Source organism: Pleurodeles waltl, chromosome 2_1 (assembly GCF_031143425.1).
Source record: "Pleurodeles waltl isolate 20211129_DDA chromosome 2_1, aPleWal1.hap1.20221129, whole genome shotgun sequence".
Classification (NCBI taxonomy): domain Eukaryota; kingdom Metazoa; phylum Chordata; class Amphibia; order Caudata; family Salamandridae; genus Pleurodeles; species Pleurodeles waltl.
Genome location: NC_090438.1, coordinates 301,011,342 through 301,038,446, shown reverse-complemented (window position 1 = coordinate 301,038,446; position 27,105 = coordinate 301,011,342). Strand labels below are relative to the sequence as shown.

The 27,105-nt window shown below is 47.7% G+C and overlaps 1 protein-coding gene across 1 annotated transcript in view; it reads right to left on the bottom strand.

Annotated features, from left to right (window-relative positions):
• Positions 1-26,525, bottom strand: part of FRMD7 (FERM domain containing 7) — a 366,847-nt gene extending 340,322 nt beyond the window's left edge. The window contains exon 1 of the mRNA XM_069206026.1: positions 26,379-26,525. Within this exon, the coding sequence (XP_069062127.1) occupies positions 26,379-26,438 (60 nt within the window). The 5' untranslated portion in view covers positions 26,439-26,525. The remainder of the gene's footprint in view (positions 1-26,378) is intronic.
• Between the last annotated feature and the right edge of the window lie 580 nt (positions 26,526-27,105).

The following is a 27,105-nucleotide window of genomic DNA, read 5'->3' as shown; positions in this document are numbered from 1 at the left end:
AGTGGATATAAGTCTCCACTGGTTCTGGAGGGGTCTTGGTGCCCAGAGTGCTTCATCCTGCTCGTGGCGGCCTCAGTAGCGTCAGTGCATTTGGCGCTCATGGGCCTGCCGTGCTTGTGGTGGCTGTGTCCTTGCCAGCGGTGCTTGTGGCAGTCCTGTCTTTGGCAGCGGTGCTCGTGGCGGTCCTGTCTTGGGCAGCGCTTCAGCTGCTGGCGGTCCTGTCTTTGGCAGCGGTGCTTGTGGCGGTCCTGTCTTTGGCAGCGGTGCTTGTGTCGGTCCTGTCTTGGGCAGCGGTGCTTGTGGCGGTCCTGTCTTTGGCAGCGGTGCTTGTGGCGGTCCTGTCTTTGGCAGCGGTGCTTGTGTCGGTCCTGTCTTGGGCAGCGGGGCTGCTGCTGGCGGTACTGTCTGGGCCAGCGGGGCTGCTGGCGGCCTTCTCAGCCGTGCTGATCTTCCAAGACTTGCCAGGTTTCTTGTGCCCCTTCCCCACATTGGAAGGTGTAGCTGCTGACTCCACACTCCCACCTGTACCCCTGGGAGCGGCTTTGCTGGCTGTTGTCTTCCCCCTCTCCCGGCGGGCACTGGCCAACTTTTGATGCTTGACCTGCTGCCTGGTGCACTCCAGAATCCTGTGACTACTGGCACCATTGGTCCCGGCGATGTTGTGGCTGAGGTGCTAGGTTGGGACCTGGAGAGTTGGGCCCTAGGAGACTGACGGGGTGGGGGAGGTGAGGGACAGAGGTCAAGGTTGGACAGGAAAAGTTTCTTAGGAACACTGGGACGGGTAGCTGGAGGGGGTTTGGGAGTGGAGGAAGAGGTTGTGGTTGTAGGAGGTGTACGGTTGGTGACTTTGGGTGAAGGTGCATGCGCTGGAGGCTGTTGTGAAGTGGATGGCTGTTGGGTGGGTGTGTGCCTGCGTTTCTGTACCTTGGGAGGTGGCGTCACAGACACACTGGGAGAGGACACAGGGGATGTGTGAATGGTAGTGGGGGTGGTGGTGGGTGTGCTGGTGATGGAAGTAGTGGCTGTAGATGTAGTGCATACAGGTGTGAGTGGAGACGAGACTGGGAGGGAGGAGGGAGATGAGGAGGAGGGGGACACAGTGGAGGCAGTGGATGTTGCTATGTCTGCATGTGTGTGACGCTTGCGTGAGTGCCTGTGGGATGTGTGGTGCTTATGTTTGCCTGAGCTTCCTTTGTGTGTTGAGGTGTGTGCATGCTGGTCTGATGGTGTGCTTGGGGTAGGCTGAGGTACAGGGAATTGGGTCTGGGTGGAGGAAGTTGGAGGGGGGAGGCTAGAGACAGGGCCAATGGCTGCCATCAGTGCTAAGGCCAGAGTCTGAAAAGTTTGCTGAAGGGCTGCCTGACCAGAATGAATGCCCTCCAGGAATGCATTGGTTTGTTGCAACTGTCTCTCTACACCCTGGATGGCATTCAAAATGGTAGACTGCCCAACAGTGAGGGACCTGAGGAGGTCAATGCCCTCCTCACTGAGGGCATCAGGGGTGACTGGGGCAGGGGCTGAGGTGCCTGGGGCTAAGGAGATGCCCACACTCCTGGTTGAGCGGGCACGGGGCAAAGGCTGAGGGGCTGCTGGGAGGGCAGTGCTGGGGGGGGTGGCGGCTGTACCTGTAGATGCGGGGGTCACAGATGGGGCCGCCACCACAAGGGAGCTCCCATCAGAGGACGAGTCTGTATCACTGGTGTCAGCTCCTGTCCCCCCCGTGGTGCTCCCCTCGCCCTCCGTCCCACTGGTGAAATCAGACTCCGTAGTGTCGCCCTCCAGGGCCATGTGGGTTGCAGCTCCCTCCTGCTCCGGAAGCCACTGCTCCTCCGCCTGATGATGCTAATGCACACATGTACAGGGAGACCACAAAAAGGGGGGGAGACAGAAGAAAGACATGTTGAGTGCATGCATTACCGCTACCGTTGGCGGACACGACAGACACAGAAGCCCCCTGCACTACGCCGCGCACTTGGGGTCCACTACTCAATCCCTGGGACATGGCCTACAAGGCTATGGCCGATATCTGCACACATGGATGTCACAGGAGCCTGACTAGGTGTAGTTGGCACTGTACACCGGTAGGGTGGGGTGCCACAGGGTCTGCCAGAACAAGGGGACCTAACTAGCACACTCTCCCTGGCCTAGGGAAACCCACAGCTCACCTCCCCCACCCAGGCACCTCCACTGTGCGCAAAATCAGCAGAATGAGAGTGTACTCACCCCCTTGTGGCTGCTGGGATGCCCTCAAGCGCTCATCCAACTCCGGGTACGCCACCGCCAGGATCCTGAACATCAGGGGGGTCATGGTGCGACGGGCACCCCTCCCACGTTGGGACGCCATCCCTAGCTGGGCCTCCGCCGTCTTCTTGCTCCAGCGGCGAATGTCCTCCCATCTTTTACGGCAGTGGGTGCTCCGTCTGTGGTGGACCCCCAGGGTCTGGACTTCCTTGGCAATGGCACCCCAAATATCCTTCTTCTGGTGGGTACTGACCTACATGAATTGTACAGGGGAAAAAGAGAAGTTATTACCAACTGCACCGTCACAGTCATTGGCCCGCATCCCTATCCTTGCCATGTGGCACATGCACTCACCGTCGTTTCATGCACGCATCATTCTCCCCCCCCTCTCTTTCATCCACCCCACTCCACACAGGCATTGCCCATACAGCATGCTCACAGTGTACTTACCTGTTTGTCTGGAGGACCGTAGAGTAGCGTGTACTGGGGGAGGACCCCATCCACGAGTTTCTCCAACTCCTCCGTGGTGAAGGCAGGGGCCCTTTCCCCAGACGCATGAGCCATTGTCTCTTCCAGACTGAGGTCACAGCAGCACTTGCATTGTAGGTCCTCTCCTGTCGAAGATCAGGTATCGAGTGACCGAACAGATAGAAAATGGCGGTCACGTCCACGGCGGTGCGTACCGTCACCGCCGGCGTACATCATCATTGGCTCCTGGGACCCATAGGGTCCAATGTTCGACCGCTACCGCGACGGTGTACGCTGCCAGCGCAGTTACCTCACATCCGATTGTCCCACTTTACAGGTCAGGCAGCCGCCATTTTAGGGGTCCACATGGCTTTATTTATAACTGCGTCACACATACTTAGGCCTTGGCTCAACGCTCATACAGGCAAAATTTGGGTTATGAATGGTTTTCTGAGTAAGCTGTGTTTACATACCTCTGAGTTGGTTGACTCTGTGCTCGCTGTTGTCCTTCAAAGGCACCGTCTGCTGGGACATGTGAGGTGATGGCGGCATCCTCCGGTGTACAGACCGCTGGTGGACCTGTCGACAATGGAGGAAAGACATGTAATCATCACCTACAGGCTTGATCGTGCCACAATCCTGGAACTGTGTGCCCAGTTGGAGCCAGACCTGATGTCAGCTATCCGCCATCCCACAGGAATCCCCTCAAGTGCAGGTGCTGTCAATACTCCATTTCCTTGCAAGTGGGTCTTTTCAAACAACAGTGGCCATAGCATCAGGGATGTCCCAGCCTATGTTTTCCAACGTGTTGTCCAGAGTGTTGTCTGCCCTGCTGAAACACATGCGGAGCTGAGAGTATAGCTGGTACCTTACTTTACGTGATCACTTGAAAACGAGCTTTAAGAAGTACTAATGAGAGCAGGGCTTAGGCTCCTCCCACATACTGATCTTCTCTACAAGTGTTTGTTTTGATTGGGCAGAGGGTATGAGCATCCTCTGAAAAACAGTGTTTATATTACATGTTTTGTGTTGTGGGAAAGCCTATGCTCAAACGTCTAGGCGTGTGCAGGTTATGATGACAAGTAAATGATCAAGGCTTTAGGACTGATTCGTTATTTGGGAAAAGTTATGTCAGAGACCACAGATGTGATCTGTTTGTAGTGAAAGTTGCAACAAAGGCACGAGGCCTGAGTTACTTATTGTGAGAAGCATTTTTTAAAGCCAGTAGGCCTTTAACGGTGCATTGCTATCACATTGTGTTAAAACATGTACACAAGTCTTTTGCTACATGGAATCTCATAGACTACCATAGTTGGTAGGTTTTTTGGTACTGCTTTCCCTCAGTAACAAACCCTGGGGGTAGATGATTTTCATTATAATAATTCTTGTTATTTCCTTTTAGAATGGGTTGCATATTTTTGCAGCTGTAATTGTGTACATATTTGTAATTTTTTGATTATGTGCCTTATGCTCAATTCAGTAAGCCTGAGTTACTCATGGTGACAAACTAATGATCAAGGCTATAGGGCTGGTAGGTTCATCAGCAAAGGTATGTCACATGTGCGATCTATTTATTATGAAAACCCAAGACAAAAGGCTGTAGGCCTCACATATTTATTGTAAATCAGTATGTGTTCAAAATAGCGTGCATTTCATGGTAGATTGTTATTGTACTGGGTAAAGCCTGTAGACACTTGCGATCTCACAGATTGCTGTGATAATCAAGAGTTTTGGTGTTGGCTACCCCCTCAGACAAACCCTGGGGCTAGAGGAGTTTCTCAGGGAGGGGTTTTAGGTTACAAATGTAACAAGCAGCTCCACCTCCTCTCATCCATCTGTTCTCAGCTGACACCTCCACTTGAGACCCTATTCTAGAATCTCGCAACATCAGCTAGCAACACAGAATGAGGTACCGTTCCATAAGCATACATTTCTTCCCCCTTCCATTATAACACATAACAATACAACAGAGAACTTGTGCATAAAAATAAAGATTTTCAAACAATCTACAGACGAAACATTTAAGGAATAAAAACTGTAAATGCCAAAAGCATTTATCAACAAACAAGGAAACAAAAAAAACAAGACCCAAAAATGGTTAACTAAATCATTTCTTTGCGACTAGAAAAATGTTTTTGGGATGTACAAAGCCCAAATTGCGATTCAGTAACTTATTACTGATTCACAATTTGGGTTTTATTACTAATTCACAATTTAGGTTTTGTGATTCGGTATTAGGAAGGGGCATGTTCAGGGTATCCCTTCCTAATACCGAATCAGAATGGTATGTATGATTATTTTGTGACAGTGAATGCGGTTGCAAAACAATTGCAGTTAGCACCAATTTCAAATTGGTGTTAACCCATTCGCAAAGGGGAGGGTGTCACCAAGGGACTCCTTCCCTTTTATGAATGCATGCAAAAATGTTGTTTAAGAGCAGGCGGGGGGCATGGCTTCGGGTGTCAAGTTGGCGGATGCACTCTAAGAGTGCTCTGGACCCCTCCGTCATCCGCCGATAGATGCCCCAGCTGTCCTGCGTCCAATTTGCCCCCACCCGGTCGCGACGCCGGTGAGGGAGCCTGGCAGTGTGGGACCTGAGCGCGCCGCTAGCTCGAGGAGAGGTCCGGCGAGAGGGTCCCATCCTGCGGGGCTGAAGATCAAGGCCTGCAACGTGGCCTGGAGAGAGGGAGCCTGCTCTTCGGTGGTGGCGGGTGTAGCTTTTAGTGCCCCTGCGCGTGTTTGCTGCTGGGTCCCGGTGCCAGGGGTGTGGTCGGGCCCCCCGCACTTGGTGAGTTGCGGGAGAGGCTGGGACCCCGGTGAGGTGGGGTGTTGTGGCGGCTGCATTGGGCTGCTTGGGCCAGGCACCTGGATCGCCAGAGACGCCACGGGCGCGGCTTTCGCCGGCAGTGGATCTAGCGTTGGCCTGGCCTGGCCCGGATCTGTGCCGAGGCACACCCGGGCCGAGGTGTGGAGGAGCGGCTCAGACGACTGACTGAGGGGCTCCGTGCGGCCCCCGTGGGACCAGCTGGCCCATCCCCTACACGAGGGATCTCGGCCAGAGGAGCAGAGTGAGTGGAGGGGCTCGGGGGGGCGCAACAACCCCCTTCCCGCCTGCCAGCCCTTGGATTGCAGCGCTGCCCACAAATATGTGACGGGACCCTGGGAGAGGAAGGCAGTAAACCAGAGGAGACGGAGGAGGTGATTATTGGCAGGCCACAAGGTGTGAGCTTGGGGTGCATCGTGGGGACGTGGTGAGTTGGGGGACGTCGCTCAGGAGAGCGTGGACTGAACCAGGTCCTAGAGGGCCCCTGCCACCTGCCTCCGCCCCTCCCTCGCTCACCCGCCAGCCAGCGCCTGGTCCTGGGGGGGCCTTGTCTTTGGTGGCCCCCCTGCTTACTTGTTGACGCCTAGTGGAGCAGTAGCCCTAGCGGCTGTAGTCTGAAGTCTCCCTCCTGCACTGCATATTGAGAAAGCATTGCCTGTGCTTCCGGGGCCCCCCAGAAGGTGATTGGATGGAGAGCAGTAAAGGAACACGACGCCCCGGGCCTGTGTGGCCATTATGGGGAAGACCAGGACTGGCAAGCAGCCACCGGCGTCCCAGCAGCGCATTGACCAGTTCACCAAGCAGGCGACCTCCCAAGGCACAAGTGATCAGACACCAGAAACCCCTGCAGCTGAGGGGGTTAGTGCAATCCTCCAGACCATTCAGTCCTCACAGCTGGCAGTTGAGACTAAAATTGGTGAAGTAAGAGAGGATGTGGGCCTACTGCGGCAGGACCTGCGGACAGCAGTGGGACGCATCATGGAGGTCCTGGACCGGGTCTCTCAGGCAGAGGGCGAGATCACGGAACTTAAAACTAAAGTCGCCCAGCTGCTGACCCTCACTGGTGAGCTCCATCATAGGTCTGAAGATGCTAAGAATCGCTCCAGGCGCAACAAACTGCGCTTCGTTGGCTTCATGGAGGGAGCGGAAGCGAACCAGGCGATCGAGTTTCTGGAGAACTGGATCAGATCCTGGGTCCCAGAGCGGCATCTCTCCCCCTGGTTTGCTATTGAGCGGGCCCAGAGGGCTCTGGCACCCAGACCTCCACCTGGAGGACCCAGGCGGACAATAATCGCAAGATTTCTTAATTTCAATGACTGCGACACGATCCTTAGGGAATCAAGAGCACACCCAGACCTCCGCTGGGACAACCACAAGATCTTAATATTCCTGGACTACACCCTGGAGGTGCAGCCAAGGGCCGCTCCTATGAGGGAGTTAAGCAAAAGCTTAGGGCAATGCAGCTGACATACATGCTTCTTTTCCCTGCGTGCCTCAAAGTCCTCATTGGCCGGAAGTCCTTCTTATTTGACTCGCCCGAGGCAGCGTGGGACTGGCTTACTAAGGAGCACCGGATGACCTGGAGCGGTTCCCCCCGACTCGGGGGGAGCTCCCTGGGTCCTGGCCATGTTGATCCTCCAGGATCGATGACGGGGTGCAGACGCACCTAGTCCCGCCGAAGGAAATGGAGTGGTCCAAATAGCCTGCCGGCAGAGGGCCTACCATCGAATCCCGCTCATCCGGGGGGGACCTCACCGGACGGCCCGGAAGAAAAGAGGCTTGCGCCGACTGTGGAGGAGGACCACCTCAGCCAGATTCCCTTGCTCTCATAAAGTGCGCCATGCACAGACAACTGGGGGGAGACCTGAGAGGAGGATATCCTGCCTGGGACTGGATTCCAACTACATCGAGGGTTCCACCATTCCACACCAATGGCAGTCTCTCTGTTTTCAGGGTTCTGGTTGGGGTTAAGGGTGACAGATGCTTCAGGGTTGGAAGAATGGGGTGGGGGGCAGTTAGGGGGATGGGAAGAAATAGTAATGTAGCAATCTAATGTTCTACCGTGGTTTGAGTAGCAGTTATGTTAACTTTTTTTCTTTTAGGTGGTCACATCAGGGCTCTTGGACCGGCAGGCTACGCACATCCTTACCGGTTCCCTACACTAGCCACAACCCTCTATGCGGGTGCTTTCCTGGAATGTTAATTGGCTCCTAGATAAAATTAAGCATTCCACAATCTTCCATACCCTCCGCCGATATGCCCCCTCCAGGGCAATACTACAGGAGACCCATTTACTTGGCACCCATTGCCCTATGCTCACGCGGGGTGGGGTGGGTATGACAGGGTCTACCACGCGGGCTTCTCTAGGGGCTCCAGGGGGTGGCTATCCTGCTGCATCACTCCTTACCCATAGTGATAACCGCTTTCCAGTTGGATCCACAGGGGCGCTATGCAGTTGTGTCCGGCATGCTCGGGGGCAGTAGGTCAATATCCTGAGCACCTATGTTCCCCTGGAGCATTTGAGCGCTTCTTGACTGCCCTCCGGGAGGTATTGGCAGGGCTTCCCCCGGGACTGACCTTGCTGGGTGGGGACTTCAACTCCATTATGAATCCAGAGATGGACAACACCATACCTCTGACCACGAGCCCTTCTAATCCGGCTTCCGGACTGGGCAGCTGGGCAGAGGGCCTTGGTCTCTGTGATGTGTGGCGGATATGGCACCCTAGAACGCGGCAGTATATGCACACGTCGGCAGCACACCACACTCATGCCAGAATAGTCCTTCTCCTCATACCAGCTCTGGATGTTGAGGGGCAGAGACACTACCACACGGGGTTTCAGATGATGGACCGCTCCTAGTCTGCATGGATGACATAGACCCCACCCAATGTCCTACGTTGTGGCTAAATGCCTGGTATTTGCAGGACAGTGACTATACCCAAGCCTTGAGGGACCAACTCACCCAATATTTTGAAAACAATCTGGGGTCCGTGCAGTCACCTGACACGATTTGGGACGCTTGTAAGTCCACCCTCAGGGGGCAGGCCAAGCATCTCCACTGCGTGCAGGAGCGCGCATGGAACCACAAGGTGTCGGAGCTCGAGGCCAGGGCATTACGACTCGAACACCTGCTCACCGTCTCCACACACACATCCATAATGAGGCAGTTAACCCTAGTTAGAGAGGAGATCAGACATTCTACTCTTAAAAACGGCAAAACACATGTGGCGAGCTTTGACGGCCCATGTGAACGGGTGGGGGGACAAGAACGGAAAGCTCTTGCACTGGCTCGCGACCCGACCCATAGCGAATAGAGTCGTCCCTGAGGTTGTGGATGAATCAGGAGCCCTCTCCCGGACGCCTTGCAAAGTTGCGCAAAGCTTTGCCACTTACTATACAAGACTCTACGAGGAGCGGCCCAGACCACAAGTGGAGAGGGAGGCCCCTTTGCTAGGGGAAGTGTCTCTCACTAGAATTTGGGGAGTGGAAAGACAAAACCTCGATGAACCCATAAGGCTTGAGGAGGTCAGGGATGCTATGTCAGAACTGGCTGCGGGCAAATCCCCAGGCCCGGATGGCTTCCCGGCGGAACTCGACAGCAAGAGCAGCGACATACTAGCCCCTCACGTGCTTGCCATGTTTTAGGAAGCCAAGCGGACAGGTGGCTTTCCCCCGGGTCTCGACCAGGCCACCACAGTGGCAATCCCCAAGACCAACCCCCCTTTGCAGCAATGTTCTGCTTACCGCCCAATCTCACTTCTCAACACCGAAGTTAAGATACTGTCCACGATTCTAGCCACCAGAATGAAAAGGGTGCTGTCCTCGTTGATACACCCGGACCAGTGCAGCTTTATGCCAACTAGAAGTACTAAGCATTGCATTAGGCAATTGCACATGGCATTGGCTAATCGGGGCCTCTTAACCCCTCCTCCAGCACTCCTCCTCCTAGACTTCGAAAAGGCGTTCAACACAGTGGACTGGACCTAACTTCACCGGGTGCTTCAGAGCGCCGGGTTTAGTCCTAAATTCCGTGGACTAGTGAAACTCCTTTATTCCAATACGACGGCACGGGTGCAAGTGAATAAGGTTGTATCGGACCAGTTCCCTGTTCACCAGGAAACCCGCCAGGGGTGCCCCCTGTCCCCGCTTCTCTTCGCACAGCTTCCGGTATCTGGGAGTAACTGTAGCTCTGCTGCCTGAACTGGCTTGGTCACTTAACGTTTCACCGCTCACTCAGAAGGTCAAAAATGACCTCCAGAGATGGCAGACCATCCCCCTGGACATACTGGGAAGGATAGCGCTCTATAAAATGATGGTACTACCTTGGTTCCTCTACCTGCTCCAGAACTACCCCTACCCCATACCCAAGCAGTGTTTTAAGGAGATGGATGCTATAGCGCGGCAATTTCTTTGGTGTGGTACCCAGTCCCAGCTGGCGTTCAACACCTGTCAACGATATGTGTATGAAGGAGGTTTGGGGATGTCCAACCTTTATCTTTATTACCTAGCAATGCACCTGCTGGTGATTAACGACTGGATGGAGGGAGGCTGGTCCGATCCTGCCTATCAACTAGAACTTCTGAAGATGGGCCTCCCTGGCCTACTTGGGATGCTATATGGTAACCACCTGCCTTGCAGGGTCCCAGAGGTGACAAGAGTGGTACTGATGGGTTGGAGGGTGGCACAGAGGGTGATGGGTTGGTGGCACCGTCTTACCCAACAAACCCCACTGTGGCACGGAACGTGGCTGGTAGAGGTCTCTGCCCTGAAGAGGTTCCAAAAATGGGACCTTATAGGCATTTCACTATTGGGGGATGTCTGGGAGGGCCCCCACGTGCGGTCCTTCCAGGAGCTTCAACAGAGATACTCACTCTACAGGACCCATTTCCATAAATACTTACAGCTTAGGCATGCGCTAAGCGTGCACATCCAGGCTGGCACAGTCCTCCCCAGGGAGGCCAAGTCTCTGATGGGCGGCTTGGGTAAAGGAGGAGTGTCACAAATATACCACACCCTGGTCACCAACACAACTCAGACATTGGGCAGACTCCGAGAGTGGTGGGAAAAATGGTTGGGTCACATAGAGGATGAAGACTGGAGATACGGACTGATGGCCCCTAGAATATTGTCTATGACCACCTGTCTTCGCATGATGCAAACCTACCATCTACACACGGCCTACCTCACACCGACAAGTTGCATAAGGCAGGTCTCCAACCCCTTGCTGATTGTCCCCCCTGTGCAGGCCCAACGCAAACTTTTACCATATGGTGTGGACCTGTCCACACATAGCAACCTACTGGCAAGCGGTGGTGGCCAAAATCTCCAGAAACTTGCAGGTGGAGGCTGCCCCGTTGCCACTTATATTGGGGGTCTTGGAGGGAGCGGGGTCCAGTAGAGCGGAGCGGGCCTTTTTTGGAGTGTCATGTCTGGTAGCCAAGAGAGACATCGCAGCTTGCTGGAAAGCGGAGATGGCACCAGTACGCACAAAGTGGTGCCGTGGAGTGGACTGGTGTGCCCAACAAGAAAAGCTAGTATATGTGGCGAGAGGGTGTCCTGCTAAATACGACGGATTGTGGGGGAAGTGGACAGGTGCCTGGGGAGTGTGTTCAGTGGCTATGCCTTAGGTTCCCTGTTCCTGGCCACTACGGCTCATATCAATCATGTACTCATGTTAATTACGTGGGAATTGTACGGTGCTATGTCGTGGAAGAGCAGGTGTGACCTGTTGGTTGTATGTTGTTATGCAAAACTAATAAACTTGCTTAACAAAAAAAAAGAGCATTTTTAAACAAGCATTTGCAATGCAATGGGTCTCGCGTTTGCTCGAGGTAGAGCTATTAGCGTTATAAATTCATAAATGGACTTTTCTTGCCACACAAACTGAAAATAAAAAGTAAAACAGTTGACATAAGTGAGCTGATTCAAAGCGCCGCCCTGAGCTCGAAGAGAGAGACAAAAGGAAAAAGAAGTTTACTCGCAGTTAAAGTTATTGACAAAATTGCAATTATTCATGTAGCAGGGTCGATGGCCAAGGCGGTAACAAAACCACCTTAAGGAGGGACAAACGTAACACAGTTACCAACAAAAACACAGGATTTTTGAAAGGCAAGCCCATGAATGAGTGATAGTGATGGGCGTGTGAAGGGTATGGTTAAAAGCCCAGATACATTCCAACACGTCGGAAAAGTAGCGCTTGCGCTGCTATGCTCAACCTAAAAATGAAACTGAAACGTTTCATTTTTATTCTTTTTAAATGCATTAAATTTTCCTTTAAGGAAAATGGGCTGCGTTGAAAAAAAAGATTGCTTTATTAAAAGAAATCACAGACATGGTGGTGTGCTGAACCCCGGCAGGCCACCATCCCTGAGATTTATGCAATTCCCAATGGGTCACAAATTGCGACCCACCTCATTAATATTAATGAGGTAGGTCTATTGGCGACCCACTGGGAATCGCAAAAGAAACTTAATGGAGATTCTTACATTTGGAATTGTGATTTCCTAATTGCGATTCACATGGAATCGCATTTAGGAAATCACAATTCCAAATGTTAGTACATGTGACCCATAGGGCCACATGTGCAAAGCATTTTTCTAGTTGCAAATGGGCCGATTCGCAGAATTGTCCTATTTGCAACCAGAAAAATGCTTTTTGGAATGTATTAAGCCCAAATTGTGATTCGGTAACTTGTTACCAAACCACAATTTGGGTTTTGCAATTCAGTATTAGGAAGGGGTGTGTTCAGAGCCTCCCTTCCTATTACCGAATCTGAATGGTATGTATGATTATTTTGTGACTGTGAATGCGGTCGCAAAACAATTGCAGTTAGCACCAAATTCAAATTAGTGTTAACCCATTCGCAAAGGGGAAGTGGACCCGAAGGGAACCGAATGCATGCAAAAACATTGTTTAAGAGCAGACAATGGTACCAAAGATCACTGCCTACTCTTAAAAAATTAAACTGAAATGTTTAATTTTTTTCTTTTTAAACACATGTTGTTTTCCTTTAAGAAAAACGGGCTGAGTTTTAAAAAAAGTTTGCTTTATTTAAAAGCAATCACAGACATGGTGGTCAGCTGACCCCAGCAGGCCACCATCCCTGTCATTTTTGCGATATCAGTGGGTCGCAATTTGCAACCTACCTCATTAATATTAAAGAGGTAGGTCTACTTGCGGCCCACTGGGAATCGGAAAAGAAACTCAGTGGAGTTTCTTACATTTGGAATTGCGATTTCCTAATTACAATTCACATAGAATCGTAATTAGGAATTCACAATTCCAATTGTTAGTACATGTAGCCCTAAATCATTCAAGAAGAAAAGCATGATTTCCTCCCATCGTTAACATGCAATTTATTTGCCTTAACAGAACCATAGGATTCAGTGGTGACTATGGCCCTTATTACAACCCTGGCGGTCTTTGACTGCCAGGGCTGTTTTGGCGGAAGCACCGCCAACAGGCTGGCGATGCTTCCCTGGGAATTACGACCGCGGCGGAAGCGCCGCGGTCACACCGCCCGGACTGGCGGTTTCCCACCACTTTTGACCCGGCGATTTAAATCCCCCAGGGCATTGCTGCTTGCAGCGCTGCCCAGGGGATTACGAGTCCCCCTCCCGCCAGCCTTTTCATGGCGGTTTGAACCACCATGAAAAGGCTGGTGGAAAGGGGAGTTGCGGGGCCCCTGGGGGCCCCATGCAGCTTTTCACTGTCTGCATAGCAGACAGTGAAAAGTGCGACGGGTGCAACTGCACCCGTCGCACAGCCGCAACACCGCCGGCTCCATTTGGTGCTGGCTTCCGTGTTGCGCCCGAGATCCCCGCTGGGCTGGCGGACAGAAACCAGGTTTCCGCCCGCCGGCCCAGCGGGGATCTCATTGGCGGCCGCCCAGCGGTTTCAACTTGGCGGGCGGTGGTTGCCGCCCGCCAAGGTTGAAATGAGGGCCTATATGTTTTACTATGGCTTCACCGTACCTTTTGTCCAACTTGACCACCCTTGCAAAATTCAACCATTGTCCAACCTGACAGCACTGGAACTGTTGTTGACCTCTTCAATCAAAAAAGGAAGCCCAAACCTAATCTTGCTTTTCATTACTCTTGATTCTGGTAATTTAACTTGGACCAATCACCTTTCTCAAAATATATGTATCTGATTATCTTTAGGTCATCATATCTACACTTACTTTTCTCACTGCTGAGAGCAATATGTTCTGGAGTGTGACTAGAAAGTTGGGCCAAAGACAAGTTTTCAGCAGAAGCAGATTTTGAGATTTTTAAACCAGACAGGTCTCAAAATATTACATGCATCTCTCCCTCTCAAAGCTTTAAATGGTGATTTTTGGGTTACGATAAGACTAAAGCATGGCTCGAACAGCATCATTCACAATCACACCTTCTTCCAATGCTCCTCTGACACATTCAACGATCAGTCTGTCCGCACTTTCAGCTTGACTGTTTGCTTCAGGATGATATAAACTACACTTCTTGTGGTTGATTCCTGCATGAGTCAAGAATAATTTCATTTCCGTAGACATGAACTGCACACCATTATCAGATACAAGGTCCAACTGAAATCCCTCTCTGTCAAAAACATCGGTTAGATATTCAAAAACATTTGTTGAGTTGGGACTATACAAATCTAACTTCAAACCATTTAGAAACCCCATCTATCAGAGCTACGGCAAAATGTGGGTTCACAGGAAGAAGATAGAATTGGAGAAGAAAATCAATATGTACTCTCTCCCACACACTCTTGGGTGCTTCCACCTCTCCCATTAGAGGTGTTATACATTTAAGTCCCTTGTCATTCTGTGCATGTTACACATGTGTTGATCCATTCTTCAACATCTCTATTCACACCTGGCCAGCAATATCTCTCTCTCAATCTTTTTTTGTTAAGAGTCATTCCTTGATGTCCTTGATGACAGATACCAAGTAAACTGTTCCTCAACTTGTGAGGGAGAATGAGTTTATCATTTCTATAAAGAAGTCCATCTCCACACTTACTTCAACCTGAACTTTGCTATATGATTTGAACCCCACTGGAAGGCTGCCTTTCCAATGCCACCCCTTAACACCTCTTAACATGATGTTTTTCCCAAAACCACATCATCATCAAGAGCTTTCCTCAAACACTCCTCACTCACACTTTGCTCACGTCATGCATTCAAAAACAAGCTAGCTGTTAAACAATAAGGCCCCTATTTATACTTTTTTAGCGCCGCATTTGTGCCGTTTTTTTATGCAAAAACTGCACAAACCTACAAAATACAATTGTATTTTGCAAGTTTGCGCCGTTTTTGCGTCAAAAAATGACGCAAATGCGGCGCTATTAAAGTATAAATATGGGACTAAATATCCTGTTGAACCACATCACTTGCCTCTTCCAAAACATTATGCTGCAGAAGACAAGAAAGATAGTCAACTTTCTAGTTTTTTTTACCGGGAATATACTCAACACCAAAATGATGTCCCAACAGTTTCACACTCTACCTGATCAGTCTGGGAGTGGCTGTAGTAGAGTGTATGTTATCCCACGCAAAATCTGCATCAAAGGATTTTGGCCAGTTCGCAAAAAAAAATTGTGCCCCAGACGTAAGCTCTAAACCGTTCAACAGCCCACATACAGGCAAACATTTCTCATTCAATTACTTAATACAATTGTTCCTGAGTCTTCAAAGTGCATGAAGCAAATGCCACAACACGTTCAGAATAACCCCTTCCTTGTGATAGCAATGCTCCCCATTCCACATCACTAGCATCAACAGTAATGCATAAGGATTTACCAGGAGAACAAGGAATCAAAGGTGGTTGTGCCACCCACATAATTAGCCCTGTTATCATGTCTCAGACCTGCCACTGCAGTGTCTCTGTGTGCAGTTTTAAACTATAAATTCGACTTGGCAAGTGTCCCCACTTGCCAGGCCTATCCCTTCCATTTTCCTATATATAAAACACCCCTAAGGTAGGCCCTAGGTAGCCCCATGGGCAGGGTGCGGTGTATGGTTAAGGTAGGACATATACTATTATGTTTTATATGTCCTGACAGTGAAATACTGCCAAATTCGGTTTTCACTGTTGCAAGGCCCATCTCTCTCATAGGTTAACCTGGGGGCTGCCTTTAAACATGATTAAAGCGTAGATTCCCTTTGGGAGCAGATAGACGTGGAGTTTGGGACCTCTGGACTCACAATTTAAAAATACATCTTTTAGTATAGTTGGTTTTGAGATTGTGTGTTTGAAAATGCCACTTCTAGAAAGTGGGCATTTTCTTGCTTGAACCATTTTTGTGACTCTGCCTGTTTGTGGATTCCCTGTCTCAGTTGGGCTGTTTGCACCTCTCTCCAGACAGTGACACAAGGGGGGCTGGGGAGTAGCCTGCATATTCCAATGAGCCATCTGTACTAGGAGGGAGGGGAGGAGTGGTCACTTGCACCTGAAGGGGCTGTGCCTGCCCTCACACAATGCAGACTCCAACCCCCTGGTGTGTGTCTGAGGCCTTGCCTGGGCAGGATTTCACAAACAAGTGAGACTTTTTCTTTGAAGTAGCCTTCTTCAAAGGCCACAATGGGTATAAGAAGAGGACCCAGAACCACAGACTTCAGACACTTCTTGGGATAGACACTCTACTTCAGGGACACTTCTGGACAAGAAACCTGCTGTTGAAGAATCCCTGACCAGACCTGCCAAGAGGAACTGCCTGGCTGCCCAAAGGGCTCTCCTGGACTGCTTTTCTGAGAAGGACTGCTGCCTTGCTGTTGCCCTGCTGCCTTGATGCTCCCTGGCTGTGCTGAGAAGTGCTCTCCAAGGGCTTGGATAGAGCTTGCCCCCTGTTCCCTGAAGTCTCAGGACCAAAAAGACTTCACTCCTGCAACTGGACTCCTTTTGCGGTGAAAATTCAATGCACAGCCTGCTAAAAACGACATACAGCCTGTCCCGCGTGAAAAATTTACTGCACGCCGAACCAGAACAACGCAGCCTGACTTCGCAAGGAGAAGATCGACACAGCGCCTGCGTTGCGACCGGAACTTCGACGCACAGCCCACCGGATCGACGCACAGCTGACCCGGGACGATGCAGCCCAACTTCCAGAGAGGAATCGACGCAGCGCCTGCCGTGCGGGAGAAATTTCCACGCAATGCTCACTGGATCGACACAGCGCTTGTGACTTTGCTTCGCAAGCCCAGGATTCTACAAACAGTCCCCGGGGTGCCAGAAAACCCCGCAACTCGAAGAGGAACCAAGTCTGTGCTCCGGAAAACGATGAAAAGCCTTCCAATGTGTGGAAAATAACAACGCAAGTCGGTGTGCGAAGGGGCGAACCCAACGCACACCTCCCCGTTTTCCACGCATCGTATCCTCTGCGGTCTCTTGCGGAGATTTTGAACTCGAACCAGGTACTTTGTGCTTGCAAGAGACCTTTATTGTTTTTAAGAGACATTTATTTGTTTTTCAAAGACTTAAGACACTTCATATCACTTTTACAGTGATATCTCAAAATCTACGTATTGCATTTTAATTGTTTTGACCTGCATCTTATCAGATAAATATTATATATATTTCTAAACACTGTGTGGTGTATTTTTGTGGTGATATAGGGTGTCATTGTATGATTTATTGCACAAATACTTTACACATTGCTTTCTAAGTTATGCCTGACTGCTCAGTGCCAAGCTACCAGAGGGTGGGCACAGGATAATTTGGATTGTGTGTGACTTTCCCTGACTAGAGTGAGGGTCCTTGCTTGCACAGGGGGTAGCCTTACTGCCAACCAAAGACCCCATTTCTAACAACACGTAAGTCTGTTTCTTTTCTCGTTGGCACCGTTACAATGGGACACACTGGCTGAATCGTTGTTGCATGAAGTTGTGGTATTTATTAGCTTAAATAAGTACAAAAGTAATGAGCAGCTACGCCTCCTCTCATCCAGCTGTTCTACACTGCCGCCTCCACTTGAGAACTCATTCTAGAATTTAGCCATGTCAGCCAGCAACACAGAATGAGGTTCCGGACCGTAAGAACACAACAGTACTCCAGGGGCCCTTTCTGGTAGCCTGCTAGCCTCTACCCAGTGGTGCAATTAGGAGCCCATCATTGGACTGAAAAGGGCTGGGTGCTGGACAAAGTGCCTGTGATCCACACTAGAATGGGCCCTGCCACTGCCGGTCTAGATGTGTCTAGAAAGTTCAAAGAGGGTCTGCAAAGTCCTAGCACAGGCCCTTGTGCCTGTGGGTTCACACACCAACTACCTGGTCACACAGTGGTCACAAAATGTGCACCAACTTTTTATGACCTGTCTCTCTAATTTGGTGATGCGACATATGTACTGATTGATCATGTAGCAAAATATCCTGGTACTGTGGCCAAACACATCTGTCTCATAAATAATAATTACGCAGGTCATTCATTATTTGTGACCTCTGTTATTGAATAGAAACTAATGAATAGTGGCCTGCAAGAAACAGCATACTATCATCTCTGTGTTCTTTTTATTTTGAAGCAGACCATGCTCCTTCATTGATTCAAGGATGCTTTCGAAAAAAAAGTTTCCTTTTTAAGGATATATCAGGAAGAACAGAAAATGATGAAGTGGAAGCTGTCCTCAGCAGATACCTTCCCCTTTGCAAATTGGTAATCACCTGCTTTGAGGTTTTAGTAACTGATCAAGGGTTTGTGATCAAACTTGCAGTCACAAGTCATTGATATACACAATTATGACTCAAAATATAAGTGGGTGCACCTTCCATGCCCCTCTTGTGATTCAGAATGGGTTGCAAACCCATTTATTTTTACAAGTCAGAAAAGCTTTTCTGCTCACAAAATGGGTTTAGTAAATAGAAGAAAGCCATTTTGCAGTCGCATACTGTCATTTTGCAAACCACATTATTAACAAAATGTCACTGTACATCAGGAGCACTGTGCAGTAAATGATAAGGATTGCTTTCAAACAATGTCGTCTGAGGATGCTGTACCCAATATACAGAAATATAAAATGAAACATAGTCTTGATTGAATGTCTATGCCACTCACAAAAGCAGTTTATTACAGGTATACGTCTACCCCATTAATCAGTAACTGTCAACAGATGGAGCTCGCAAAACGTGATCACGCTCTAGAAAATGTGTCTCACTCACATTCGTTTAACCAGGGTGGTAGATAGTTCTGAACAGTCTCACAAGTTAAACCCTTTCTACGTCAAGGTGACACGTGGCCAGATAGCCATTTGGTCTTTACATGGAAGTTCAGACAAGGAAGATGCAGAAATGAGCTCCCATTTTTAGCATATTTACCTTCATCGAAATGTTTCTATATCTTTTTGCATGTTTTTGCATATTCTCGGATTGTCATAATGCTAAACCTTCTCAAACGTCATACATATTGAGATTTTGAAATTAGTGGAATTTATCGGAATTTATCACTATAAATTTTATTTTACAGAATATTACAAAAGTCTTTAAGATTTTCTCTACAATACTAGGATTTTACAAAAGATTAATTTCTTTTCAACATGTTTCTATTGCCAGCAAATAAAAGAGGAGGTACAGAAGACCATCTGTGCATGTAACATTAGGTGTGAGCCTACCAAGAGCTCCTTTATGAATATTAAGGAAGGTTAAACAGGATGGGCCCAGCATCCTTTCCTGACATAACTCTGACTGATTATACCTTGCCCACAAGGTGTTAGGTGTTATGTTAATTAGTTTGTCCTCTGCCCCCCAGAGTGAAATAGTGTGTACCACATATACTCAGAAGAACAAATACCCAAATGTATACACTTCTTTTATTAGAAAGTGCACCTCTCGTAATCTATGTATGGTTTAAACCCTCCCTCCTGGAGGTCAGTGTCAGGTATATTTTGTGATCATACAGAGGGCTACCTGGAAACACATCTTTGCTTCAAGAACAGTATATACATTACAAATGTATTACGTAAGTAAGCCTCTCACTAGAAGGCAACTAAAATGCATTATATGAAAACTTCAATTAATTACAAAAATACATGGGCCTTGATAATGGGACGGCCCTTCTAAAACAGCAGGTGCTTTGCAAACATTGTGATTTAAGCATGATTTGCTACAAGCAGTTAAAAAAACATTTCCAACATTTTGAATTCTGTTTTTTTTAAATATTCAAATGTATAGAGCTGTAGCCAAGCAAAGTAGGACATAGACACTCTTCCTGCTATTGCCTTTTAGTAGGGATTTTCTGACACGATTACAACCTGCACTATACTTAATTTTTTTCATTTGTCATCTCCTCCAGGTTAATGTACAAAATATTGTTTCTTGGGGAAAATAATAAAGATAAGTTAACCTTTAAGTCATCTGTTATCCACAATAGAAGGCATCAGAGAGTAGTCCTACTGGGGCATTGGTCCCTGGGGAGATGGAGGCTGCATATCTTTCTAGCAAATGCTCATCAGTAGCCCAAGTTTCCTAAAAACACAGGGGCATAATAACAAACATTTCACGCAATGCAGCGGAGCAAGCAAAGTGGCTGAGCTGTGTGAATGGAAGAGAGCAGATCTGTGCCATATTTAAAAAAAAATGGTAGAGTTCAGTTGTGCTCTCACTCTCTGTGCTGGGCACTTTGGGCTGCCTAGCGCCAATGCCAAAGTAGGCACCCTTGTGCCATAGTGCAAAGGTGCCTGCATTGTGGTAAGGATAGTTCTGTGCTGGAGGAGGTCCCTTAGGCTTTTACCTCTTTGCATGTGTGCTGAAGAATGTAGAACGCAGCACACACTCAAAGAGGAAAAAACGTGGAGAAATAAAGATATCTCTCCTTCTTACGCTACCTTCGGGCAGGGGCACTATTTTGGTGCAAACTCAAGTCTCAACTCTGTGTAGATATGGGTTTATGTCAAATCCATGAGTGGATACACAGGAACACCCATGCACAACCAAGGAACGCCTCCCTAATGCAAAGTAACGCAAGGGGCTACAATGCACTGTTTGCATTACTTTTTTTTATATAAAGCAACGCAAATTGACATTTAAATGTGAATACCAAATTAGATTTTGTGTTGAGCCTTGTCAAAAAAGTGACACAAAACTGGTACAAAATCTTAGTAAATCTGGGCTAACCCACATCTTTAAATGGTGACACATTATCATTCCAACCTCCACTCTCTAGATGATAACTCTTACTGGCTATATCCCATTTCAGGATCTTCAAATGTTGTGTTAGTAATGAAGAGTGACTAGGTACCTTGCTTACTGCTGCACTAGAAATGGCTTTGTGGAACAGAAGTACATATCGCCCAATTTCAGAAAACATCAAATTTTAGACTCGACAACTGCATGAATCACTTTTCCTGGATTTGCCAGAGTATTATGAATAGTGTGCAACTATCAACAGAGAAATAGAACATTCCTAGTAGAAGATAAAATTCACTTTAATTAAAGATCAGGTTTGGCTAATTTACACTACCATCTGATTAACCATCGCCTGCATAAAGAAACTGTAAGGCACCCATATTGTTACATCATATTGTAAAATGTTTTAGTACCTTGTTTCCAGTGACATTCGATTGTCAGCCATTGTTAAGTGTGTTGGTGCCTAGTTTCCCTAATCCAGTAGACTGTTTTACCGTTGAGCATTTCCTTAGTTCTCTTTTGTTTTCTAGTTAGGTCTAGCGGGGTCAGTGAATTAAGGCATTCACTCTAGGGAGCTCGGTTTGAAGTCTAACATGCCCGTTTTTCATCATTTTGTGGTTGATAAAATGATTACCAATTAGATGAGCAACAATAATTATCTGTTATCTTTTGATGGCTCCAAGAGACGTCTTTAGGAGTGAATGTGATTTCTGCAATTAAAATCAATCAATGATGGGTTTGGGCATAAAACAAATGTGTTATAGTATTATGCATAGTGCAGATTTTGACAAAGAGGTACCAGTAGATCTGGAAAGGCACAAAACAGACAAGTGCCACTAAGGGGTGGCAACTTGGTCCTCTTCTATTGCCTGAGCAGGAAAATTCGTCAAGGCATTGATTAGTCTCCCCTGGCTCTCAGCTGCAAGAGGCATACATAGTAGAGTATCCTTTTTAATGATGAAAGTACATTTTTGGTAACTTCGGTAAAGAGGTAATATTTAAACTGCCTCAGGGCTACTTTGTCGCTAAGCCCTAATCCAGAGGTCTGATAGACATTCCTTGCTGTGGGTTAATGACCCCTCTCCCAGAGGGTAACAGTTTGGGCTCTGGGCCCAGGGCGCTGTTAACATTTGATCACTTAACATCCATTAGCTGACTGAGAGGAGAATATGAACAATTGGCAGAACAAAGGGCAGCCTTAGCACGTCCTCTTTAGCCTTGGTAACATCAGAAGGGGTTGGCAGGAATGGACCCCCGTCATTCCTAAGGCCATCCTTGGCTTTCGGCCTCTAACTCCAGCAGATGGGAAAATCAGTTCGGACCAAAGGACCATGAAGGAGGGGCGGGCACCTCATCTGAATAGGGAAGTGGCAAGGGGAGAGCCAGGGACCTTCCACATGGAAGGAGATAGCCTTCTTGGGTTTAGGGGGTCTGGCAATCTTAGTAGTTAGCCAAAGAGAATGTGCTATAAAGGGGATTGTTTCTATTAAGATGGTAAGACCCCCTTCCCAAACTTACACAGTCTCTGGCAAATGGCATCATTTGTCAGATTAGTTTCAGCTGGTTAGTCACTTTTTTTTTATTATTTGGTTGACTTTAAGGATGAACTGCATGGAATAATTAAACATATCTCCCATACCTGAATCTCAGGAATCCATTTTTTGTTTTTGTTCTGTTTTCCGACACTCAGTAGGAGCCTGCAGAATGTAAATAAAGGTCTCTAGCTGAACGTGCTGTACCCTCGCTGTAACCACAAGGCATTGAGAAATGACAGTCACAAGTGTATTATGGTGTTGTTATGCTCATTAGCTGATATCATGCTAGTATCCTATGTAGCTAATTTTCTAATGTTGATTAATGAGTGGGTAAGTTCTTGAAAACCCCCAATACTTTTGCAGGGCAAGCGGTCCTCATTGGCTGTGTGTCTATGTGCAACATCTACTATAATATATGAAAACGTCATACAAACTTCTGCATTTGGAGCTATTCCAGAATGGCTCTGCGCTCCAACCAGCTGTGATTATATATAGATACACTTTGAATCTTACTCCCTGTATGTTTATTAATTGTTAGGCTCCCATATATATCAAGTCGATAAGTCCTTCTTCCCAAACTAATAACACACTTTATGACAAATGGCATCAGTTTCAGATTAGTTTGAGCTGGTAAATCACTTTTTTTTATCATTTGGTTGACATAAAGGATGAACGGCATGGAACAATCAAACATGACTCCCAAACCAGACTTTGCAGACAGGTAGGTTAAATGAAGGGGGCAAAAGGTTTGGTTGTTTAATTTGCTTAGTTGCCAACTACAAGAATTTATGATTTGAAGTAGTTTAATGAATTCCCCCAACTTTAGCATGGTAAACCTAATGACACAACTTTAGCATGGTAAACCCAATGACTGGTAATCAGCTACTATATTAACATTTTTACTTAGTGCGTGAAAGTCTATTGAAAGTGATGCACAACTTCTTTTCTAAAATCAGACTAACCAGAAAACCAGTTCCCAAGCTACATACATTCCAGAATACAGCAGTGAGGAAGTATTAAACCTAGACAGATGGGGCCACATTACCATCAGTCGCAGATCACTACACTCGTTGTTGGTGGCAAGGAGAATATTTTAAAGTCCTCTGCATTGCACATCAGGTAATCCATTGGCTGGCACCAACCTTCCTCCAATCCAAAGTCTGAACATACATCCAAAGGAGAAACCACAGATCTAGAATGGCCGTACTCCTGATAATTGAGCCTTTCAGTATGAACAGTTTAGCAGGTAATGGCTTCTCAGTTCAGACATGCAAACTACGGAATACACTCTCAAAAAAATTAGGACCATCAACATTCGATAATCACGGTGATCGTTTTTGTATACCGTTTACTAACCTGTCATAAGCCTTCAACCTTTCTCCATAAGCATCAGGCACACTTGCCGCGGTGCCATGGCTGAAGCACACACTGGGCCTCACACTCAAGACCAATACACAACACGAGTAAACTACACGTTTACTCTCATCCCTGCACTTCAGAAGTCAACCCACTCAATGGAACATGTGCCTTCGGCAAGAAGTAGGAAAGGACCATAGAAATGCTGCAATACATAGCTATGCAATACAATATTCAGTTAGATAGTTTACCATAGGTATTTAATTTAACAGCAGTCATAGGAAGCCGAGGTCTGGGTACATTTTATCAATCCCTGCAGGAATGACTAGGTAACAAACTCAGCACAAAAGATTACATTTCATGCAGGGCGGTCTCTGGCAGATAAAGCAGATGCTGTAAATTACACGTGCTTGCCCCTCACACTCGCAGGAAGATGTTTCGATTTAATGGGAGCTAATGGCCGGTTTCCTTTATGATGCTTGGTGTCTGCTCTGAACCCAGCCTGGAGCCAATCTCTTTCTTTGCTATTCAGCACATCCCGCTAGTCACCTACTGTATTAAAACCTCTCAAGCTCAAATGGAGGAAATGCCTACAAGGGGGCGTTTGAAAGCAGCTCAGTGTAGGGGAAGAAATAACTCCCGGCGGCATCAACGGAACCCATTCGCTATAAAAACATTCACTTTAGGTAAATTGCAGTAGACCGGTTTTCGTTGTGAAAAAAATATAGTCACTGCAGCACAACTCTCTTTCCAGATACAAATAAAAAAATGGTTAATCGTAATTGGTGTCGTAACTAAATATATTATATAAAATATTCTAGGACTGAAGAGCACGAGCTTTCGTGAAATTCTTCAGGTACTTGTGCACCAAACCCCGCTCTCGTGTGGATTGGATGCAGAGCCCGTGGCCAGATTTCCATGTGAGGTGTCCCATGGACGTCAATTCACCAAAATGCCAGGAGCAGCGGACGTGACAGCACACGCCTTGTGACCTCCACCTGCACTCACAAACACATGCTCACGCATATACACAGATTCACACTTACATACACGCAGTCTCACATAACCACACACTCACCCGCAAACACGCACAAAACATACATTTAAAGGCATTTTTTACTTATCTCAGCGGCCATGGAAGTGCATATTCCAGCTAATTGTACCCCATTTTCATTACATTAATAGTGAATAATAAACTAGTATTTACTATTAGTGTGATAAAAAAATGAAAACAAAGAGAGTGGAGCTCCAGCTCATGTACAGAAGGACGAACTGCCACTGGGTTCCTGGCACTGAATTTGCCACCTCTGAAGCCAGGGATCTCAAGGGCAATTCCAGGGGTAGGAAAGGGCAAGCAAGGGGTCGCAGCTGCGACCCCTAAATGACGTCCATGGTGATGCACCTTCCGCGTAGCAGGCAAGTATTAAGCCACTGGTGGGTGGCTGTGTGATGTGCTAAAGTCTCAGACGGCGGAGGTGCTGCGTCTAGTGTGAATCCGAAACACATGCATGAGAGGCCACAGAGAAGAACATGTTTTATGATGCTTTTATACAATGAAGCCGTACAAGCAGTTCTCTTAGTTCAGCCGGAGAGTGGCCTGATGTAAGTAGCTAGTGTCAGTGTGGAGTGAAGAGTGTCGGTCGGATGTCACGAGAGGCCTGCATCCCTCTGCACAGTGTGTCCATCTATGTGTGGGTGTGCGGCAGGCCTGGGAGAATGAGTTCAGCCACCGCCCCTAGAGGCTGAGACCCCTCCTAACATATACTGTTATTTCACTGGTAATGAGCCCCCAAATCTTCCATCCACAATACTTATTCAAGGAGAAGATGCTGTTTAATGATTGAACTAGTAGCTCTCCAACATGAAGCCCTAGTTTCTAGTTATGGCTTCTCCTCTTGAGTAAATTGCATGGTTTTGTTTCCTCTCTCTACCCTGCCCCCCGCACCCCATTGTTTTGTGCCGCATCTTCATTTGTAAAATGCAGGGTGCTTAGAAACAGGGAAACTCAGTGCTATACAAACACACTGAGGTTTGCATTTAGGATTACTGAAAAAGGATCTCGTTCTTTAAATTATCTAAGCCGTACACCCAAGTTTACCATAAGATTTCTGCAAGGTCAGATCCAAGAGCTTTCTTTGCATGTAAACATGCGCTGCTCACTCACATTTGAAATTTTGATTAATAAAACTGCATTAATTCAGATGTCGAAAATCAATATTTGAAAGCGCAGCAAATTCAAAGTGTGGGGATGACTTGCTTGCTGCAGGTCTCAATTAAAACGAGCATCCAAACTCTTCTAGGTTCTCGGTGCCCTGCAATATTTCGTATTTAGTAAAAAGTGGGGGATCGAGGCTCGGCGCGGGGAAGAAACACTAAGAAATGCTTCACTGTATGTAATGAGTGCTTCTGTTTTATAATTAGCTGCGGTGCATTAGAGCAAGAGTGATGAAGGAACACTTAAATGTGTGTTTCCGACTCCCAATGCAATTAGCTCAAAACATGTGCAAAGGCAATTGTTTATTGGAAAAGAGGAGCAGCCAGTCAAAAGCGCTCCAGTGCTTTGAAGGTGAGAGGAAGCGCCGTATGAAGCGCTATGTAATTGAACATGATAAAAGGCAATCTGAAAGCGCTTCAGAGGTTCGCCAGTAATATGAAGCGCTATATGTAGCACTGTGATGCGCTATGTAATAGAACATGATAAAATAAGGCAATCTGATAGCACTATTCATTTTAACAAAGCGTGAACTAACTAGCATCCGAAGAAGCGTTATAAACACAAATGCATTGTAGTGGGTTAGTGGAAGCCGAAAAACGCTAAGAAGTCAATTTTAATAAAAAAAATAAATTACTCCTACTTACATCAAGTGCAAAAATCTTCTGGGAGTCATCCAGAAACCGGACTTCCAAGTTCAGCATCATCCTGAGTGTGTGTCGGAGAGGAACGCGGGAAAAAAGTGAGATAGCAGGAGGGAGGACGTAGAGAAGAGAAAACAGAAAGAGCAAGAGAGGAAAAAGTGGGGGCGGGGCGTAAGAGAAAGTACTCCCAGCGCGGAAGCGGGATGGCGCTCTGATGCTGCCGGCGATGTCAGGCCCCTTAGCACGGCGACTGGAGAGATGGGACGGGAGGGAGGAGTCGGTCTCTTGTGCCCACAATTTCACTCTCAGCAGGATCCAGCATGACCCAGCACTCTGTAATGTCAGACTATTAGAAACATGTAATCTGCTTGCTGATTTTTAAACCGGCAATATTTAGAATCTAAAGAGGTCTCAGGCATGGGCGTCCGCAGAATTCTTTTAAGGGAGAGGGGCATAATTTTAAAGGGGGCTGCGGCCGTACTAGTGCAGGCAGTGTAACACTGCGGCGGCCGTAGTGTTACGCTTCACTATGAGACTGCACACCAGGCTGACCTAAATTTGGCGGGGGGGGGGGGGGGGGCAACATTCATGTTTTCGGGTCACCCAGAACAATAATTTAGAGAATTTAGAGTGAACTACAGTAGACGTCAATCACACCCAGATTAATAAACCAAAATTAACCTCAAAATGATTAGTGAAACCGAAATTAGTTTCCAGTTACAATTGTGCA